This window comes from Xiphophorus hellerii, chromosome 1, assembly GCF_003331165.1.
Source record: "Xiphophorus hellerii strain 12219 chromosome 1, Xiphophorus_hellerii-4.1, whole genome shotgun sequence".
Taxonomy (NCBI): Eukaryota; Metazoa; Chordata; class Actinopteri; order Cyprinodontiformes; family Poeciliidae; genus Xiphophorus; species Xiphophorus hellerii.
This window is the reverse complement of record NC_045672.1, coordinates 4,532,883-4,552,074: the sequence shown is the minus strand read 5'-3', so window position 1 is coordinate 4,552,074 and position 19,192 is coordinate 4,532,883. Positions and strand designations below refer to the sequence as shown.

Genomic DNA, 19,192 nt, shown 5'->3' with positions numbered 1-19,192 from the left:
GTAAAAAAAAAAAAAAAAAACTACTCGCATAACAAACCAGTGGCAGGAATACAAACTGTTTATTACATACAAACAAATCTGGGTTCGGTTCACATTCAGTGATGGGAGCGATGAGGCACCAAATCAGACTCGAGAGAGATAACGGGAATGTGAAGCTTCGTCTTCCTTCAGTGTTCGTTTTGCGTTTCGTGCCTGGCGTGGACAGACGTCTGCTATCTGGTCCGACGATACGCCACGTTCTGACCGCTGGAACATTGAAGAAGCGTCAAGTGAAGGCAGGTCGCTGATCACGTCGTGGCGAACAGCGTGAGCAGTCCCTTCGCATACGAAACAATCTCATTCCCTCCGAGCTTGGACTCCCCGTAAACCCGGTCCACAAAGGAGATGGGCACCTTTGTTTTGGAAAGAGAGGGGGACATTTTGTTAGACGACAGAAGTGAGGGAAATTATTTAGGTAAAATCAAAGTAGAATTGTTTTTAATAGTTGGTAAAACTTTTGTAAAATGTTCACTGTACTATTTAGATGCGTCTGAGTCACCGTCGGTCCCTATTTATCGGATTGCGAAATAGTGATGATCGTGGAAACGTTTTCAAAGCTGCGTCAATCTGATGGGAGCTAAATTCTAACTAATTCTTAGTCCAAGTCAAACCAAGGCACTTTTTAATGTAGAAAAATAAATTAAATCCCTCATTTCCTGCTGAAGACAGGTTTCTGGGTAGAAGATGTCTGATATTAAGATCCAATATCAATATCTGTATCGATATAGATATTGATAAAAATTCTAGATGGGGTATCAGTGACAATGTGCCCGATACATAAGTTCAGATTTCTTCAATGTAATTCTATGCTTTGGGTTCTGAACAACATCATGCTTTATTATTTATTTTGCATCATATTTAGAATTAATAATTACACTTTCCGAATCATTTGAAAGGTTTGTTGCGGTTGATTTTTTAAAAAAATGTTTCTCCAAGGTAGTCAACCTATTGTTTTCGTGAGTTTCAGTTTCTTTCTAATTCATGTTGCATTGGCTCCTCGTTGCGCTGGCATGAACAAATTAAAGTTGCGTTGTTTTTACATGTTTGACCAAGCTCGTGACAGTATTGGTGCATTTAAGCGTGCTGTGCTGATGCAGAGTTATCAAATCGATTTTTAATTCAGCACATTTAAGTCCGTTTAAAAAAAAAAGAAAAAAAAGAAAAGTTTTAAGTTAATTCAGCCGTTTTTCTGTATCGGATCGGGTGATGCTGAACCTCGGATACCTGTTGGAGGTACCAAATATTTTCAGCTGGCTCTCTAAATACAGAAATTAAAACGCAGCTGAGGGCTGGATCACCTCTCCCACTGTGTAGTTCAGCTGCCTGGCTCGGACGATCATCTCCATCTGAAAAACGTAGCCTTTGGACACACACCGCTCAACCAGGCTCTCCAACACTTTCTTCTTGTACAACCTGATGCAGGAGAGAGCAAAAAAAAAAAAAAAAGAAAAATGAAAAAGAAACACTCCAATTTCTTCTTCATTGGAAAAGAAGAAGAAGAAAGACAATAGCTGGTGTCTCTTACTTATGCTCAGAAGACAACTTCCCGCTCCACCCACCTGAAGCTTCCTGTGAGGTCTGAAGCGCCGGGTCTCAACAGCACCTGGGCCAAAAAGTTGGCTCCCCGGCTGAAAGTGGGAGAAATAAACAAGAAAGCTTACAGATAAAAATCACTCAATTTCAGCTTCCTGTCAAAATAGGAGGGTGGAAACTTGAGAAAAAACAAACAAGAAACACACCATATATCAGCAATAATATCGGTATCAGCCGATGTTTGTCATTTTTTAACATATCGATCCAATAAGAAGAACTGGGCTGATATTAATAAAAGATATAACTAATATTGGTAATAGGTTATCAGCCATATTAATATTGGCCCAAATCTTTTTATCGGTGCAGTTGTAGAAAAAAAACAAACTGTGCTGAGAAATGTCACCTGATGAGTTTCCTGCGCAGGTCCCAGCCGTACACACCTCCACTGCCTTGGTATCGAGTGCCGGACACAAGGTCATAATCACCCTCCTTCTGTTTTCTGAATAAAAATAAATAATAATAATAATAATAATAATGAGAATTAATACTGGCAGACACAAGAAAAATGTAACATCCTGCTGTCAATCAGAAAACATCTATTTAGCCTACGGTAGGAACCAGAAGTTTACATACACTGCATAAAGAGAACGCGAGCAGACATTAAACCAGACCAAACTTTTCCTGCTTCAGGTCAGTTTCTTTTTGCTAAATGTCAGGATGACGAGATGGGGAATGTTTTCTTCAGCCCAGATGTTGACCAACCCTTTCTTGATATTTGCTGGAACTGCCTTGCTGGAATTCCGATCCAGTTCCTGACGGAATTGATGCCTCACTCACACACATATTTTCAGCCGTGTCCATAAATTGTCTACACACCGGAGATTAGCACTTTGTGGTGGTTTTGTCCTTAAGCCAGGCTTGTTGTCGCATTTGGGCCCAAGTTTTAGCTTCCTGGTTGATGTTCTGAGAAGCTGCTACATTTCCACATATTGTCCCTTCCTGACAGTGCCATCTATATTGTGAAGAGCAGATATTTCAGTTTCACCTGTGACACAAAAATGAAGGTTTTTGTCCCCCGATTGGTGGGTAACTTTTAATTTGTTTTTTTCTTTATTTAGAGTACCGGCTTCTTCCTTGCAGAGCGACCTTTTCACTCATGTTGGTCTTCGTTTCATGGCTGATAATGACGCTCAATCAGCCTCCTCACCAGGTGCTTTGCTTTTGGTCTGAGGTTAATGCGCCAACACACAGAACCCATCTCCTTCCTAAACAGTACGATGCATCTGAAACTTGTACTAGACTAATTCTCCTCCTGATATCTTGGTATTCTTTATTTCAACTATGTCAAACAGCAAAGCAGTGTGTTTGAGTTGCACCTTAAAATTATGGCCGGGTCTAACGTGTTTATTTTGACCAATTTATTACACAGATTTTAAATGCTTAATTATTTTTTTTTGCCCTATGTGAATACAAAGAAAATACTTGCATTTGCACATTTCTGTGCAGATGACTGCCTTTAAACTCCTGACTTTAGAAGACAATAATAATAATAATAATAACTCATTTACCAATTGGAACTAGTCAAACTTCCTGAAAACAGAACAAATTCTGTCTGAATTAACGCTTTTTTATACAGTGTATTTGACCTTGTGTATTTTCTATTACTAATAAATCTACCCTTTATTATACTCTTTATAAAAACCTAAGTGTTTCAGATATACTTACTTGATAAACTGTGGGATAAACTTGGGCTGAAAGCAAAAGCAACAGTCATGAAATATGAAGTTGAACATAACAACATAACATAATAACTTTTTTTTTTTTGGTAGGTTTTAGAAAGTAAGAGTTAAAAAATTTCTTTTCCCAAACACAAACAATCGTGACACTTTGAGGCCATGAAAGATGCCAAACATTTTCCACTCACATGGTGGGACAGATCTGCATCCATTATAACGATGAAGTTCCCAGTCGCGTGCTTCATGCCATGAATGTAGGCCGTGCCTTTAAGAAGCAAACAGGACGCCGTCATTAAATGATCAAGCTGAGCGAGCCGACGCAGCATGTTGACAGCTTACCAAGGCCCAGTTTTTTCGCTCTCGGTCGCAGAAGCTGGAAAACAACGAGATTTATTAATTATCTCTAATTGTTAACAGCTTTGAGTCACCTTTAATGCACATTTTTGTAGCACTGAGTTATTCATTTACACCGGCAACAAATAACTGCATTAAAACGCAATCAGAACATGATTTGATTTTTCATGCCAATTTATACACCCTCAGATGAGCATGTATACTTTACTTATGCTTCTTAGCTTACTATTTTGTCATCTCCATAAATTTTCTGCAGCTGCTCTGCCACCTCCAGTGTCCCATCCGGGCTTCCGTCGTCAATGACAATGATCTCATAATCATGCCCACTGCAAGATGAACAAATTAAAAGATGCATGTCATTAGTTACGAGCAGTTGTACACGTGACGCTGCGCACAACTAGTAACATTGTATAATATAATTTGTTTGGGCACAAAGACTATAAAACAAGTCTTGAAAAACAAAAGGAAGGCTCGTTTCATCTCGCAATACACAAATCAGTGAGCCGCTCTTTGAATCGCCACGTTTCTCTTGAAAAGCTCAGATCAATGACTAGCATGTAAAACACTTTCTGTTCGTCGTAGGAAGATAAGTACCACAGCAACACATGTTCATTGATGCAATTTTTATTCAGAGAAAGGGCAACCTTATGCATTGTTGAATAACTCATGGAAAATCTTGCAATTACTTTAGCTTTTGTTTAAATGTTCATCACTTCTAACTATTGACAGAAAATAAAATGAGTCAGGTAGTTTGTGTGACGGTTCAAAGAAAGAAAGAAAAAATAATAATATATAACGTGAGGGTCAAAATGTCAAAGGAAACTAGAAATTATTATCAAGCAGTAGCTGGGTTTTACAAAGTGAAGCCTAAACTTCATAGCTTTGTGGCGTGTAGATTACGTTACAGTACATTTTGTTAAAAAAAACAAAACAAAACCAAAAAAAACAACAACAGTGCATCCAGACTAGGAGATGCAAGGGGTAAACCTTCAATTTTATTGTGTGTGACGGCTTCTGCATACTGTTGGGCTGCAGAGCCAAGTCATGATACACTGATGGCCAGATTTTGATTTGGGGCCAACAAAATCTAAGCTTAAAAGCTCTTAGCCAGGACTGGATTCAGGGGAGTAGGTGGTGACAACCTGATTTATTTTTTTTAGACATTTTACTACATACATACATCACCTTACAAAAGTAAAATTAAGCTGGCAATTATTCAGAACCCACCCCACGCAAAATTAGATCTGAAATTATTTGTCAGTCAACTACAAAGTTCCCTTCTGATAGAAAATGAGAGCAGCTTTCCATTAATTGCTCTGTTTGCTGAATAACAGGTCAACTTCTTATAATCTTAAATTATTTTTCTCCTATTATACTGATGAAAACTAAAACCTTGCATCATTCTAAGTCTGTGGGGGTCAGCAACACTTCTCCTTGATAAAGACAGTATGGTGGTTTTGAAGCAAACAGAAGATTATAGACTTTAAAGATTATGAAACCTGGAATGCATCAAAAAAAAATTCCCCTAGTCTTTATTTGCTTCTTTTATATATATATATATATATATATATATATATATATATATATGAATTATAGAAATAAATGATGGCCTCGTTTTTTGTTTAATTCAAAAGTGTTGTCTCTCAACTCCAAGGAACCTTTCTATTTTATGTGTTTACAGACTTAAGAGTTAAAGGGAAAAAGAGAATATATCAAAACTGGACATGACAGGTGAGCGCTCAAAGAAAAACAATCAGAGAATTGAAAAAGACATTAAAAAATCTGACTCAACGAGGAAGACCGTTACCAGTTCATCTTTACCAAACCAAAACTACACTGTCACTCGTGTTTAAACGTACATAAATTACCATATCGCTGATGTTTTGTAAATGAAAACACCTCATTGTAGAACCGAGCAGGCATTCAATACAAAAGACGCTATAGCCAAAAAATAAACACTGTAAAAGTTTTCACATCACAAACTGCTTTAAACGAGTTTTAACATCTCAGATAATCCATAGTCCACCTCTAGTTCAGCCCTGACCCACTTGTTAGATCGGGTTAAGCGACAGCTCAGCGCTGGCAGCAGCAGCAGTTAGCAGTAGCCGAGCAGATTAGCAGTACCACCAACTCACCTTTCCCCGAAATATTTCACCAAGAGCCACACGATCAGAGGAAGGTTTTCTCTCTCGTTGTAAGTCGGTAGCAGGACGGAGTACTTGTCTCCGTTCGCTCTGTTTGCCTGCAAAGACTTTCTACTCGCCATGTTGACGTGACCAGATATGAAAACGGACGTGACAAGAGCAATCCTTCTGCGCAGGCGCAAAACTACAAACTGCTACCTCGCTTCCTGTTTGTAGACTTCAAAATAAATTGAATACCTTTTTGATCCCAGGCAGACAGACAGAGTTTCCGGTTGCACATTTCAAAGTAAGCAACAGTGGAAACAAATTCCCTAATAATCCTACCTGGATCTTGCTTGAGAAGATCAGTGGTAGAAATTCACATCATCAATCTATGTGGTATCTATCTAATGCCATTTTTACCTGAACATAATACCTTTTGACAATAATTCAAAGATTTTATTTCATACTTAAACACTTTTGTCAATCATATAATTTGCCAAACTCAAGACATCAGAAAATGTAAACAGGGGCTTCCAGGTGAAATTCAGAACACACAAAATTTACATGAATTAAAAAAGATGCAGCAAATACTACAAAACATATACACATTATCATACATATATAAATGCAGTCTCATATTATTATTTATATATAGTGTAAAAAAAGAAGCTTTCATACCACAAAATATGGATTTTAAATTATCTTAGAGGCAGCAAGGCTTACAATAAAAACAAAACATAATTTCAAAGGCTTAACTTGGTGCTTTAGGCAGTGCATGAATACATGAAAACATAAAGAAAAGCTTTCAGTGCTAAACTGTATAATATGGCACTCAAGTGATCCAACTGAGATTTCTTTATTATATACAGTTATTCTGGTTTATACTGGAAAGCTCTCTGATTCATCTTAGGTTCATTTCTCTGGAGATTTCAAACAGAAAGGAGACTGGAACAGGGTGACTGGTAAACACACTTCTGCTCAGCTCTAAAGGAGAGTCATTTCATTGGTGACTGCTTGCTTTCTCCTCTCAGGGTTGGTAGTCGTAATAAGGGTCTTCTGGATGAAGAAAGTACAAAGAAGGAGAAAATGTTGAACAAAATACTCAATTAGAAACTAGACAGAGCTAAAAACCAATCTGATCCTGCTCTAGGATAGTTTGGCTCAAACAGACCTGAGCTCTCATAAATGTCATTTCCCAGGCTTAGCTTCATCATTAGGCCACTCTTAGCAGCTAACCTGTTTGTTGGGGAACATTTCGACAGCCTCCACTGCTGTCACACATCCCCTGTGGTCCAATCTCTCCTGGCTGACCCGAAGGCCCAGTGGTCCCTGGTGGCCCTGGTTTGGCGTCGTTTCCTTTTGGACCTGGGACCCCTGGCTTGGACTCCCCTGGAGGACCTGCACACACAAAATGCACAACCGTCACATATTCTAATCACACCTGATGGTGTGTTAGACAGTGGAGTAATAAATGGAACACACAGGTCAAGGAGAGGTACCTGCAAGCCCTTTAATCCCTGAGGGCCCCTGGACATTATTCCCCAAACTTCCTTTTTCTCCAGGGATCCCTCTCCGTCCTGCAGAGAAAAAAGAAGCAATTGAACAGAATGTCTTGATGGCTCTGATGATACATCTAACAGATCAAACCTTACCTTGCTCTCCTGGATACCCAGGCCTCCCAGGTCTCCCTCTTGAGCCAACACTCCCCTGGTTGCCCCTGGCACCAGGTGGGCCCCTGGACCCTGGTATACCAGGCTCCCCTGGGGGACCCACCGGCTCCTCAATAGGAACGGGCTTTCGACTAATCTCATTGATGTACATATCAAGCTTCAAAACCTCCTCTGAAAAAAAGACATCAAAGCAAGTTGTAGACATACATTATGTTGCAGTGACTTAGAAAACACAAACAACTCATATGTGCTGGTTTTATAACTCCTGGTACTTACTGTGAACTAGTTGTTCACAAGCCTGTGTGACCAGCTGGTAGATCATGGCCATAGACTGTGGTTCCCCCTGAAAAATATCATTAGCCAGTTAGCTTAAAAAAATCAATCAATCAATCAATCAATCAATCAATCAATCAATCAATCAATCAATCAATCAATCAATCAATCAATCAATCAATCCAGCCATAATTTAAAAAAATATATTTTAAAATGCCATAGAAAATCTTATACTGCAACATTTTACTCTGCAATAACAGAAATGCTTTCACCCATAATGCTGTTCACATGTATATAAAAACACTGAGTGGTGTATTGAAATATTTATTGAAAGACAAATATAAGAAGACAAAAATGTATTTAACCCTACTGTTCACTGGGTTATGCCCTTATTTAGAGAATGTTTCCATCATGTTACCTGGTCTTCTTTGAAGGTAACCCTCACAAAAAATCATATTGGACTTCCCTGGCTGAAGGTCTACTGGATGTAACAGCATGATTCTTTAAACATAAACTCAGAGTGGTGGTAAATCTATAATTTGCCCTGTTACCCACCTTTTCACCTCGTTCCCCTTTATTTCCCGGCAGACCCTGTGGAGTTAAACATACATGAGTGTGAACTGGTAGATAACCATATGTGAAGACAAGCTGAACAGCTTTTGTGTTTGTCCTTGAGTTCTTACCGTTGGTCCAACAGGTCCAAAGGGACCCCTCTCCCCGACAGGTCCTGGGTATCCCGGAAGTCCTTGGAAACCCTAAAGCACAGAAAATGTTTAATGGAAACACCATCAAATATCAGGCGAAAACAGAACAGAACGACGGTTTATCTGTATGGGCATCCAGACAGTGAACCAAACTGTACTGGCCAGGAAGCTGAAGGGTGAAAATGGTTTTGATTTCAGCAAAACAAAATGTTCCTATAGCCGATTTGCTCAGCTCAGGCTGTTAGAACCATACACAGAGGACATTCTTACCCTGGTTCCCGTAATGCCCGGGGCACCTATGTTTCCCTCCGCACCTCTGATACCCTGGAAAACAGAAAGCAAGAGAAGAGGCCTGAGAGAGATCTCTGCTGGAAGAGGACCTGTTACCTTTCTCTGGGATCAAGCAGCTCACCCTGGGGCCTGGGATCCCCTCTTCTCCCTTTGGACCTGGAGGTCCAGGTGAACCCTACAGGAAAAACAGACAAGAAGGTTGAATAGGGAACTTTAAGTGTGTTACGTTATTGACTCTATATAGCATTTGTGAACACTATGAATGAAGATATTATTGTTATGTGGCAGCAAAAGACTGAAGATACAGATTACCATCATTTGATTTCAACTCACCTGCACTCCTGGTCTGCCAGGATCTCCTTTTTCCCCCCTGGCTCCTGGTGGACCCTGGTCAAGAAAAATGGTTAAAAACACAGGAATATGTTCTTTTTGCATATATATGTCTTTATAAATCACATTCTAAGAGAGAAAATGTCAAGCTATGACTCACAATTTTGCCTTGGACTGTTATGCCTCGGGGCCCAATGCTGCCCACAGGTCCAAGACCCCCCTCAAATCCAGCCTTACCTGGGGGGCCCACCTCTCCCTGACAGAGTAAGCATAACAAAATTTTCATGTATGAGTTTAGATTTTTATTTTTTTTCTCCCAAAACTGACGAAATAAGACACAATGTTAAGTTGTCGTGCAATTGCCAATTTAAGCCATTAGATGTCACTATAGCATATAAACCAGATTACCTATTACTCTACGTTCTTTTGTGACCAACCTTTGAGCAGTTATGGGTCTAAAGGAAGACAATGAAATGACTAAGTAGACGCCACAGACAACTGATTCCAATCACACATGTACTGGGCTGTAAAACAGGTCAGCAGTGCTAAAATTGAAGCTGTTTGAAGCATGTTTAAAAAATTGATACAACCAACTCTCCAAAAAATTCATAGGTTTTAATAAAGACAAAAAATACAACATATTGATGAAAAAAGTACTAGTTCCATTGGCAGATTATTTCTCCAATAATTTGGGACAAATGTCTTGTCATAAGTGAAATAATCTGCCAGTGGAACAAATACATTTTCCTCAGCATTAAGAAATTTTTGACTTAAAGCCAGCTCCCACATCTTGCTGGAACGTTACTTAGAGGTTAGTGTAGTTTTGTCTTATTTCAAGTCTACTGAGATATTTGCACTAAAAACAAGACCAAAACTATGAGGTAAAGATTTTGTGGTTGTGCAGTGAAGTGACTAAAGAATTCAAACTACTGTATTTTATTCACGTTGCTTCAAATAGGTTTTATAATGTACAGAAGGATTTTCTGCATTGATTGAGACCCAGCTCAGCTCACGAGACCTGTAGTTGCTGTTTACTTTCTGTCCCCAATGAGTCATGTGCCTATTTCCACCATGTTACTCTGAGAAATATGTGTTTTTCTAACTAAATACAGTGTTTTTTACTGTTTAAAGTGAAAAGCACTACATTTTATCTTCTATCTGAGCAATTTGGAGGAACCACTTCATCTAGCTTCTTTGTTTTTGAAGTGTGGGGGGAAAGGAACGAATCCACGTATGTACAGGGAGAAAATGAAAGCGCCATACAGAAAGACCTTAGGCAGGGATTCAAACCCAGGACCTTTATTGCTGCCAGGCAATAAACAGCCTTACCAACTGTTCCACAATGTTAAACAAACCGAATGATCAACAAGTCATATCAGAGCAGAGAGCAAGCACTCTGATGTTAGCATATCAGCTAATATCAGCTGATTCAAGACTGTAGCTGTATGAATGTAAAAACTGATAATAAAGCTATATTTCAGACAATGTGTTTTTTTTAAAGGTTTTGTTGGCTCTAGTGGCCGTTATTTGAAAGTAGTTCGACAGGAAAGAGGGTAATGAGAATGGGGAAGACATGCGGTAAATGTCGCCAGGCCAGGAATTGAAACTGGGACCACTGTCATGAGAACTAGGGCCTCAATATGTGGGTCGTGCTTTGCCCCTGCACCACCATGGCACCACTTCAGACGATGTGTTGTCACAAGATCACAGAAACTGTCTAAACAGAGTTATTGCCTTTCTGGAGCAGCACACTGAAGCTGACTTGCAGAAACTCTGATTTGGACAAAATGTCTGCTGGCAACAAGAACAACAAATCAGAAAGAGTGGTGTGCCTAGAATGGTGAGTGAGATAATTGGGACATAATTGTGATACTAATGTATAGCGGTTCTGATTAAAGGACATATTTCAGTTTAATTACATGGTAATGATTTTAATGATGTACAGAACACGGCACATGCTTATTCTCAAATTACTCTGATCACCATCAGATCAGCGTCAGCCTGGACAAGTGAACCTCATTGGGACATCACCATTATTGTCAATAACTCATAAGGAAATTAGAGTTAAAAACTTGAAGTTCATTTTCTCCACAGTTAGAGAATTTGAAGGGCTCTTCTTACTGTTGCCACATTAATGCATCCATGAAACTTCACTCACTAAGAAATGTTTCTGGTCATTAGAGGACTATTGTCCAGTAGCAGATAAACTAGAAGAGAGGAAGAAAGAAAACTAGTAGCTAAAACCACTGCATATTTTAAATGTTAAGAATGATCATTTTCATCTTACCTTTGACCCTTGTTCTCCCTTATCACCTTTTTCCCCTCGAGGACCTGGTTTCCCCTGTGAAAAAAAAATATATAAATGGAATATGAACATTTTAATAATCCTTGGAAATATGGCTTATTGTAGCACAAAATATTACAGAGAAATTTAAAAAATATGCATGTAGAGACATACAATTGGTCCAGGGAGGCCTGGAGCTCCTTGAACGTTGGAGGAACAGGTACATGCATACGGTGGAGCAGGGCAGCTCTCCTCATCCCTCTGAGACATAGTCAGCAAAGGCTTTAGGTTAACTGGTGAAGTGTGTGCCCCAAGAGGGGAAATGTGTTGTTTAAGTACAAATACCTTACATACAGCACATAATTAACATTTCAGACTGTCATCATATGGAGTCCCTACAGGCACCAAAATGAAAAAAAAAAAAAAAAAAAGCTGGCTAAAGATGGCAGTACCACTGACCACTCCAGGCAGGTCACAACAGGTGTCCATTGAAGCCCATGTGTTGTTACAGATGATTTCAAAGGACTGTAGCTGGAACTGGAGATATTAAAGAGAAAAAAACCCCAAAACATTGTAAGCACCATTGTTGTATCTGAAGGATCAACCGATTTAATCCCAGAGAGGAAGAATAATTACCGGGGCTGAGCCGCTTTTAGGTCCTCTGGTTTTCACCAGTTTTCCCAGCATCTCGAATCCATCGGTTGGTAGGTTTCCCAGAGGGCGGGCTGGCCTTTCACCAACAGGCTGACAGTCCACAGACAGGGAGACGCTCACCTGGCTGACAGACAGGTGAACCTGCCAGAACCAAATGAAAACACAAACACTGCTAATGATGATGGCAAATTAAGGGTGCAGTTTACTGGCTGATTACCGATTAAAGCCTGACCTGCTGATTCTGATTCTTGCTGATACCAATTTTTTTTGTCTGAAAAGTTGATAAATATAGCAACAAAGTTACTAAGTTGGAAAAAGTGGGGTGACTTATTATTAACTGAGTACATGCAGACATGACCTGGTGAAAAGGTCCATCAGTCAGCCCTCTCTCACAGCAAAGCAAAAGAGGACAGCAGCTGATTTTCAGACCTTTGCGGAGGTAAATAAAATCAGTGGGTAAGATTGGTTTCACATTTAAGTATCGACCAAAGTAAAAAATTTGGGGCAAATTCATTGGTGCACCCCTACTTTTTTTGTAGAAACGTAGTTTAATTTATATTAAACTTATTTGGTCATCAAGTGAAATTTATGGACAAAAATAAATACAAAAATAGGCTTTTTTGTCTATTCAAATAGGGAACATTAGCATTTGTAGATGGAGGTACATATAGACCATTACTTCTCAGTACGTTTGATACACATCTGTCTCTTGTCTGTGAAATAGCTAGCTGCAAAAAGGATCCATCTGATTTGTTCCTAAATAAAAGCAAACATTGATTCAACCTTAAAGAGCTTGGTGGGTCTTATCTCACCTTGTGAAAACTTCCATAGAAAATCTTGTGGACCTGTGGCTGATCAAAGGTGAGCTCCTGCACTTCTCCCCTGTAGTCCAGGCTGAAGTACATCAGAAGTTGGCTAGAAGCTGAAAAAGATGCAAAACAGTCATCTTTTTATCATTCAAAAGATTATTGTGTTGTTCTAAAAAGACATTCTTAAAAAGTTGCTGTGAGAATCCCGGTTTAAAAAAGAGAAGAAAAGAGAGACTGACTTAATTTCATGTTATCAATGTGTTCTGATGTGGCAGGGTGGGGAATAGCTATAGAGTGTAGCTGAAACCCCAGTTTAAATTTGAGAACACTTAGAGCAAAGTGCTAAGTTTATAAAACAGGACAACAACTTCTTTAAACTTTACACGTACGCATTTAATAGAAAAAACATTGAAATATACAACAACTTCCATGGCACCAGGTGTACAAAATCCAGCACAAATAATGGTGAAAAACTTTAATTGCAACAAAATATTCCACAGTTTACTAATAGCAATATATTAAAGAGGCAGTATTATGTATTTTCCAATTCCAGGGATATAGTTGCATTTCATAGCACAATCAACAGGGCTGAGGGGGTCCACTGAGTTTTGCACAACTGAATGGTTGCATTGGGACATTAAAGAATTTCACAAATATAAATGAAAGAACCAAAGCAACACTCCAGGTATGTTTTTGATGAGGGAATAACATTATAACACAAAGTAAAGCTCAAAAAAGTTGATTCTACAAAATACTGCCCTTTAAGAAGAGCGAAAGTGTCTGAAAATCTTTTTTTTCCCCAGTGAACCACTGCAGGCAGATATAGATGTGATGTTCTTCGCTTTAAGAGTTCACCACAACTCCCCTTATCCTTGAATGCTAACCCTCAAGAGGCTGTAAATAGTCTCTGCTGTTCCATCAGCAACCTAAAAAGCATTCATCCTGAGGACGTTTTAGTGGCCGGTCTTTAATCAGACTCAAATGAAAACTCTCTTCCCGTATTCCACCTGTGAAACAGGTGAGAGTGTGGGCTGACGGTGCTGGGGAGGCTCAACGAAATTGTTTTGAATTCATAACCTGGGATATGGACAGAGAAGAGGCTACATATGACCAGAGCTTCAATGTGGATGAGTATCTCTCATCTGTGTTAAAATTGATTTCAGACGTCAGTGTCATCAAGAACATCATCATCGGGCCAATCAGAACACACTGACCTGCATGTTTTAGCCATTTCCCTGCAGCTGGTTGCAGTTCAGCAAACACCTGTCAATTGAAATCACCTGTGCTGAAGCAAGAAGACACCTAAAACATGCAGGGCAGTGTGTCTTAAGAACCAGGGTTCTAGAGATTCTGTACTGTAGCTTTTTGATGCACTCGTGCTCTAACATACCTGAATCAAATGACTGGCTTTACCAGGCCTTCGACATACTTGATTGTATGCTGGAAAGGTAATTCAATCATTTGATTCAGCTGTGTTGATGAATCTAAAAGTTGCAGGTCAGTAGATTTTCAGAACATAAAAATCAACTTAAACATTAATCAAACCTACATGGCCCTGTGTGAAAAAGTGGTGGAAGTTATCATTGCTGCAGTTTATTACACCAGACTTTACAGTCTCAGGCCTGATTACTGCAACACAAAGACATCACTTAAATAGGACCTGCTTGACAAAGTGAAGACATCGAAATATAATTCAAGACTGGACATGACCCCCGTCTCAACTGCTTAGAGGCGCCACTGAATGTAAAGCTGCAGAAGCATTACTCACGATCAATCACAACTCCCATCTTTGGCTGGAAGTCATTGTCAGTGAGCTGCCAGAGAGCAAAGGCCTCCATCGGTGTGTCCTGCAGCAGGCGAAAAGTGATGCTGATGGTGTGCTCTGGAGAGAAACCGGCAGGGTGAATAAACCTGAAAAAAGGGGGGTGGGGAGAAGCACACTGTCATGATAGAAGAGGGAAATCATTTCTTTTTCTTGAAATTTGTCTTCTTTTGGTAAAATACAACTAGTTCTGCAAAACACCTCAATAGGGTTGGTCACCAACACATTAAGCAGTGAATAAACCAATGTCAATAAGTTAAAAAAAAAATTGAATTATTGTATAAACACAGAACAGAAATTACTCCATGGCCAAACAGCAGAAAACACGTTCTGTAATAATTTCTGCTGAGCATAAATGCATAAAAGGAGACACAGTAGAAAGTGTGCTTTTGAGCTGAAATGTGAAATCAGAAAGTCTCACTTGGTGCTCTGTGTCAGTTGCACATCTCTGTACACGGTGTAGGCAGGCAGAGTGTTGAAGACAAATGGCTCGGCTGACACTCCCTCCACTGATGAGTGAGCTTCCCGCGTCAGACCAAACGCTTCCATCATGTCAAAGCCTGAACCAATAAATAAAACAACAATGATCTGCAGAACTTTTATTTGGATGAGCTGGGTGAATTCCTCTTGTTTTTAAAGGAAATGTTTTGTGAAGACAGTCAGTTTCACCTTTAACAATGCCATTCTGGATGGTGACTTCAGGACAGACTGCAACACAAGAGGGTGGAGTTGAGACATTATAGGAAAAGGCAGGAAAGCAAAGTTTCATATCACTATTATTATTATTATTATTATACATTTTGTTTGAAAAGAATAAAAGACAGTTATAAAATATTTTACATTAAATTGCAAAAAAAAAAATCCATTAAATATATAAAATAAACCTGCAGTGTGTTTATTTTAGTTTTTAAAAAAGAAGGACATTGAAGAGGGTGGTCTAATGAAAAGTGGTGTAATGACTGAGTAGCTCAGAAATAGAAGATGGGACACAACCATTAATTGACTGAAAAAGTAGCAATAATCTTAAAATGTACTCTGAATATCACAGGTAATAGTTTTCAAGAGCATGAACAAAAACAACACTTGGATGAAAGCAAGGATGTTGAATCTTATTGTTGATGTTCTTGTTGACTTCCTGTTGTGGGTGGAGATTTACACAGGTGGGCACAATCTGCTAATAAAAGGCCACAGGTTGCTCTGGTGAGCACTGCACTCAGGCCAAACGAAACTGAAGGCTATTTGTTGCTTTTCCTTCGTCACGACCCAGATTATTTGATCCAGCCCCGGCTCCAGAGGAGCTTGGTAAAGAGGGGTAGGGGCATTGGCTTATTTTCAGGAGTAAACGAATGTTTACTTAAAAAAAATACACAAAAAAACTTTCATGTAACATTTCAATTAAAAAAAACAGCGCTGGTTCTGTTGGACCTCAGTGCAGCTTTTGACACTGTCAATCATGACATATTACTGAATCGACTGGAGAGTTGGGTCGGACTCTCTGGCCCAGTGCTCAACTGGTTTAAGTCTTATATAAAGGCTTAAACCAATTGTTTAAATTGGAAACTTCTCATCAAAGAGGTCAGAGGTCACATGTGGTGTACCTCGAGGTTCAATCCTAGGACCCCTCTTATTCAATATTTATATGCTCCCACTAGCTCAGGTTATAACAGGAAATAATATTAGCTACCATAACTACGTGGATGACACACAGCTCTACATTACGATGTCACCAGGTGACTCAGAGCCCATCCAATCGTTGAATAAATGCTTAGAACAGATAAATGTGTGGATGTGCCAAAACGTTCTCCATCTGAACAGAAACAAAACTGAAGTTATTAATTTTGGGCCGAAAGAGGAGCGATCTAGAGTCAATGCACAGTTTCAGTTATTACAACTAAAAAACCAGCGATCAGGCCTGAAACCTGGGAGTAGTGATGGACTCTGACCTGAACCTTCAGAGCCATATAAAGACAGTCACAAAGTCGGCCTTCTATCACCTGAAGAACATCTCCAGGATTACAGGACTTATGTCTTAGCGAGATCTAGGGAAGCTCATCCATGCGTGACGAGGAGAAGCAGCATTCAGCTTGTGTGCTCCACAAATCTGGAACAAACGTCTAGAAAACTGTAAAACGTCTGAAACATTGACTTCCTTTAAATCTCGACTAAAAACTAACCTGTTTAGAGTTGCTTTAGAAACTTAATCAATTACAAATTTAACAATGGCACTTGACTTAATATGTTTTGATTGTTGATTCTATGTTTCGTGACTTTGTGTTTTTATGTTTGTGATGTAAAGCACTTTGAAATGCCTTGTTGCTGAAATGTGCAATACAAATAAAATTTGACTGATCAAATTTTGACCATATGTGTGTTTAAAAAAAAAACCTCTACAATGAACTGAAACTTGTAAACCCATTTCTTGTTTTTAAAATCCCTCCAATTAAAAGTTGTATATTTATTACGAGTTAGTAAAAGAACAGCTTAAATGAAAAATATTACATTATAGTGATATTATTCTCTGTGATGAGTAAACATCTGACACCACTGTAATTGTTATATGTTTTGTCTTGCAGAAACTTTGGATTACTTCTTCTCATATGTAAAACAATGTAAGTCTGCAGACTAAAAGAAACCCTGAGCTCCTCTAAAAGCAAAAGAAGCAACGTTTAAGGAGATTCACCTTCATTGTGTACAGGATATGTCCGGGGAGGAATGGGAATTCTGGCTGGAGCTGGAGCTGTGAAAAGATAAATCAAAAGAGCATGCAGCATTACTGGAATTACTACTTTGTATTTTAATTTCATTGTTTTGGAGACTTTCAAAGATTTGTGTAAATTCATTTAATTAACACATAAAAAAATCCCTTTTACTGAACAGAAATATGAGCTGTCGGTTGCTGTTTATATGCATAGTAAAATCTTTAGTATTGAGTCAAATTAAAATAAGACATTTAAACACAAACACAACTAATTAGTTTCCAAGAATTAAAGAAAAATGATTCCTACTCTTCTTAGAATGTGCTAGATTTTCTGTACCATTTAAAAAATTTCATGTAAATTGCAAATTAAATCAAGTAAAAAAAAAAAGAAAAAGGAAGCAAAACAGATGCTTAGATGTGACCTAATACTTGCTCCAATATCTACCTTCCTCTGACACATTATTCACACTTTCCATTGTAATGGAAGTTTTTATTTTTTCGACTCTAATTGACTTTATCCAGTAGCGGTCAGACAGGAAAACAGGTTGTGCGAGAGGAGAAGGACATGAACCTGCAACAACCACAGAGGACAGAGGTCTCCATAAATGGGCCGTGGGCTTTACCCCATCGCCACCCAGTGTTATGTTTTATTACTAACAGGTTAATGAATAATTCTAAAAGTGACTCATTGTGATACATCAATATAAACCTATAAACCATTAGAAGTGTCAATTTCTAAATAAATATATTTCTAAATATATAAATCCCTTTTTTTAAAGAGGGTTTAATATTATTATTGATCTTTTGAGACAGATAAAGAACATGTTTTTTTTTATTAATGAGATTGTTAAAATTTTGATACACAAGTATAATAAATTGGCCTTTTCATGTGCTACATTTATCGCCCAACAGTTTACGAATCTCTTGCATTCCCCCACAAAACAAATGTATTGCTTTTGCACAATATCTCAATTGCAGCCATGTTTGTTCTATTTGTCTTTCTGTAGATTCTTAATTGTATTTATATCCAGACTTTGACTGGGCCATTCTGGCAGATGGATATGCTTTGATGTAAACCATTCAATTATAGCTTGCTGGTAGGTTAGAGTTTGTTTCAATCTACTGTTGTAACGTGACAGAATGTGAAAAAGTTCTAGCTGTGTGATTACATTTGCAAGGCCCAGCAATTACTGCACACCTGTAGGATGGAGAATGGAGACGGCAGCGCCCTCTGCAGAGCCAAGAAGCGAATGTACGCTGATGCGATACAGGGTTTCAGGTTCCAGGTGGTTGAAGCAGTAGCTATTGGTGGACTCACTCACAGTTTCCTGTTTTACTTGCTTGTCTAAACACAGAGAGAGAACCAACAAAGATGTTCACTCCAGCCAATGTGTTTTCAGAAACATGTTGAGCACAAACTTCTGTAAATATTTGTAGATCACCTTTAACTGACTGAATGACAACACGGTATCCATCGACCGCCAACACGGGCCTCCAGGACAAACAGACACTGGAGTGGTCCGACCTGACGACGCTTATGCTGCTCACACGTAGACTGGCTGCAGGGATGGACACACGAACATGAGGGAATAGAAACTAGATCACAGATGATATAGAAAATCAGATTAAACCTGCAAGGACAAGAATGAACTCATAGAGGTTTCACATTTTTGTTAGTTTTTTTATTTATAAGTTAATGGAAACTAATGTCATTCTTTGTTTATATACCCCATTTAAATAAGCCACATCTTGGTTTTACCGCATATATAAATTTTTGCAAAACTTGTTTGCAAAAATTAATTGTTCTGTGTTCACTTTTGTGTTTGAAAAATGTTTATACATTATTTTTAGTTTCCTGTTTAACAGAGT

The 19,192-nt window shown here is 38.7% G+C and overlaps 2 protein-coding genes across 4 annotated transcripts in view; both read right to left on the bottom strand.

The window, feature by feature from the left end:
- Positions 1-29: 29 nt before the first annotated feature.
- On the bottom strand, positions 30-6,009 carry dpm1 (dolichyl-phosphate mannosyltransferase subunit 1, catalytic). Its single transcript, XM_032569064.1, has 9 exons — positions 5,798-6,009; positions 3,889-3,988; positions 3,648-3,681; positions 3,497-3,573; positions 3,298-3,323; positions 1,976-2,071; positions 1,599-1,667; positions 1,338-1,452; positions 30-392 (listed from the first exon to the last, which is right to left on the bottom strand). The coding sequence occupies exons 1-9, from the start codon at positions 5,926-5,928 to the stop codon at positions 288-290; spliced, it is 753 nt and encodes a 250-aa protein (XP_032424955.1). The 5' UTR covers positions 5,929-6,009; the 3' UTR covers positions 30-287.
- A 220-nt stretch (positions 6,010-6,229) lies between these two features.
- The window catches only part of slc35h1 (solute carrier family 35 member H1), a 43,644-nt gene continuing 30,681 nt past the window's right edge, over positions 6,230-19,192 (bottom strand). For all 3 annotated transcript variants that reach the window (XM_032569051.1, XM_032569037.1, XM_032569034.1), the window contains 22 exons: positions 18,766-18,882; positions 18,522-18,668; positions 17,306-17,362; positions 15,295-15,333; positions 15,047-15,185; positions 14,572-14,714; positions 12,807-12,916; positions 11,977-12,135; positions 11,800-11,877; positions 11,515-11,601; positions 11,344-11,397; positions 9,217-9,312; positions 9,060-9,113; positions 8,848-8,901; positions 8,706-8,759; positions 8,415-8,486; positions 8,287-8,322; positions 7,735-7,801; positions 7,441-7,629; positions 7,288-7,365; positions 7,025-7,186; positions 6,230-6,844 (listed from right to left, as the gene is read on the bottom strand). In XM_032569051.1, coding sequence (XP_032424942.1) covers positions 6,816-6,844; positions 7,025-7,186; positions 7,288-7,365; positions 7,441-7,629; positions 7,735-7,801; positions 8,287-8,322; positions 8,415-8,486; positions 8,706-8,759; positions 8,848-8,901; positions 9,060-9,113; positions 9,217-9,312; positions 11,344-11,397; positions 11,515-11,601; positions 11,800-11,877; positions 11,977-12,135; positions 12,807-12,916; positions 14,572-14,714; positions 15,047-15,185; positions 15,295-15,333; positions 17,306-17,362; positions 18,522-18,668; positions 18,766-18,882 — 2,021 coding nt within the window. In that variant the 3' untranslated portion in view covers positions 6,230-6,815. The remainder of the gene's footprint in view (positions 6,845-7,024; positions 7,187-7,287; positions 7,366-7,440; positions 7,630-7,734; positions 7,802-8,286; positions 8,323-8,414; positions 8,487-8,705; positions 8,760-8,847; positions 8,902-9,059; positions 9,114-9,216; positions 9,313-11,343; positions 11,398-11,514; positions 11,602-11,799; positions 11,878-11,976; positions 12,136-12,806; positions 12,917-14,571; positions 14,715-15,046; positions 15,186-15,294; positions 15,334-17,305; positions 17,363-18,521; positions 18,669-18,765; positions 18,883-19,192) is intronic.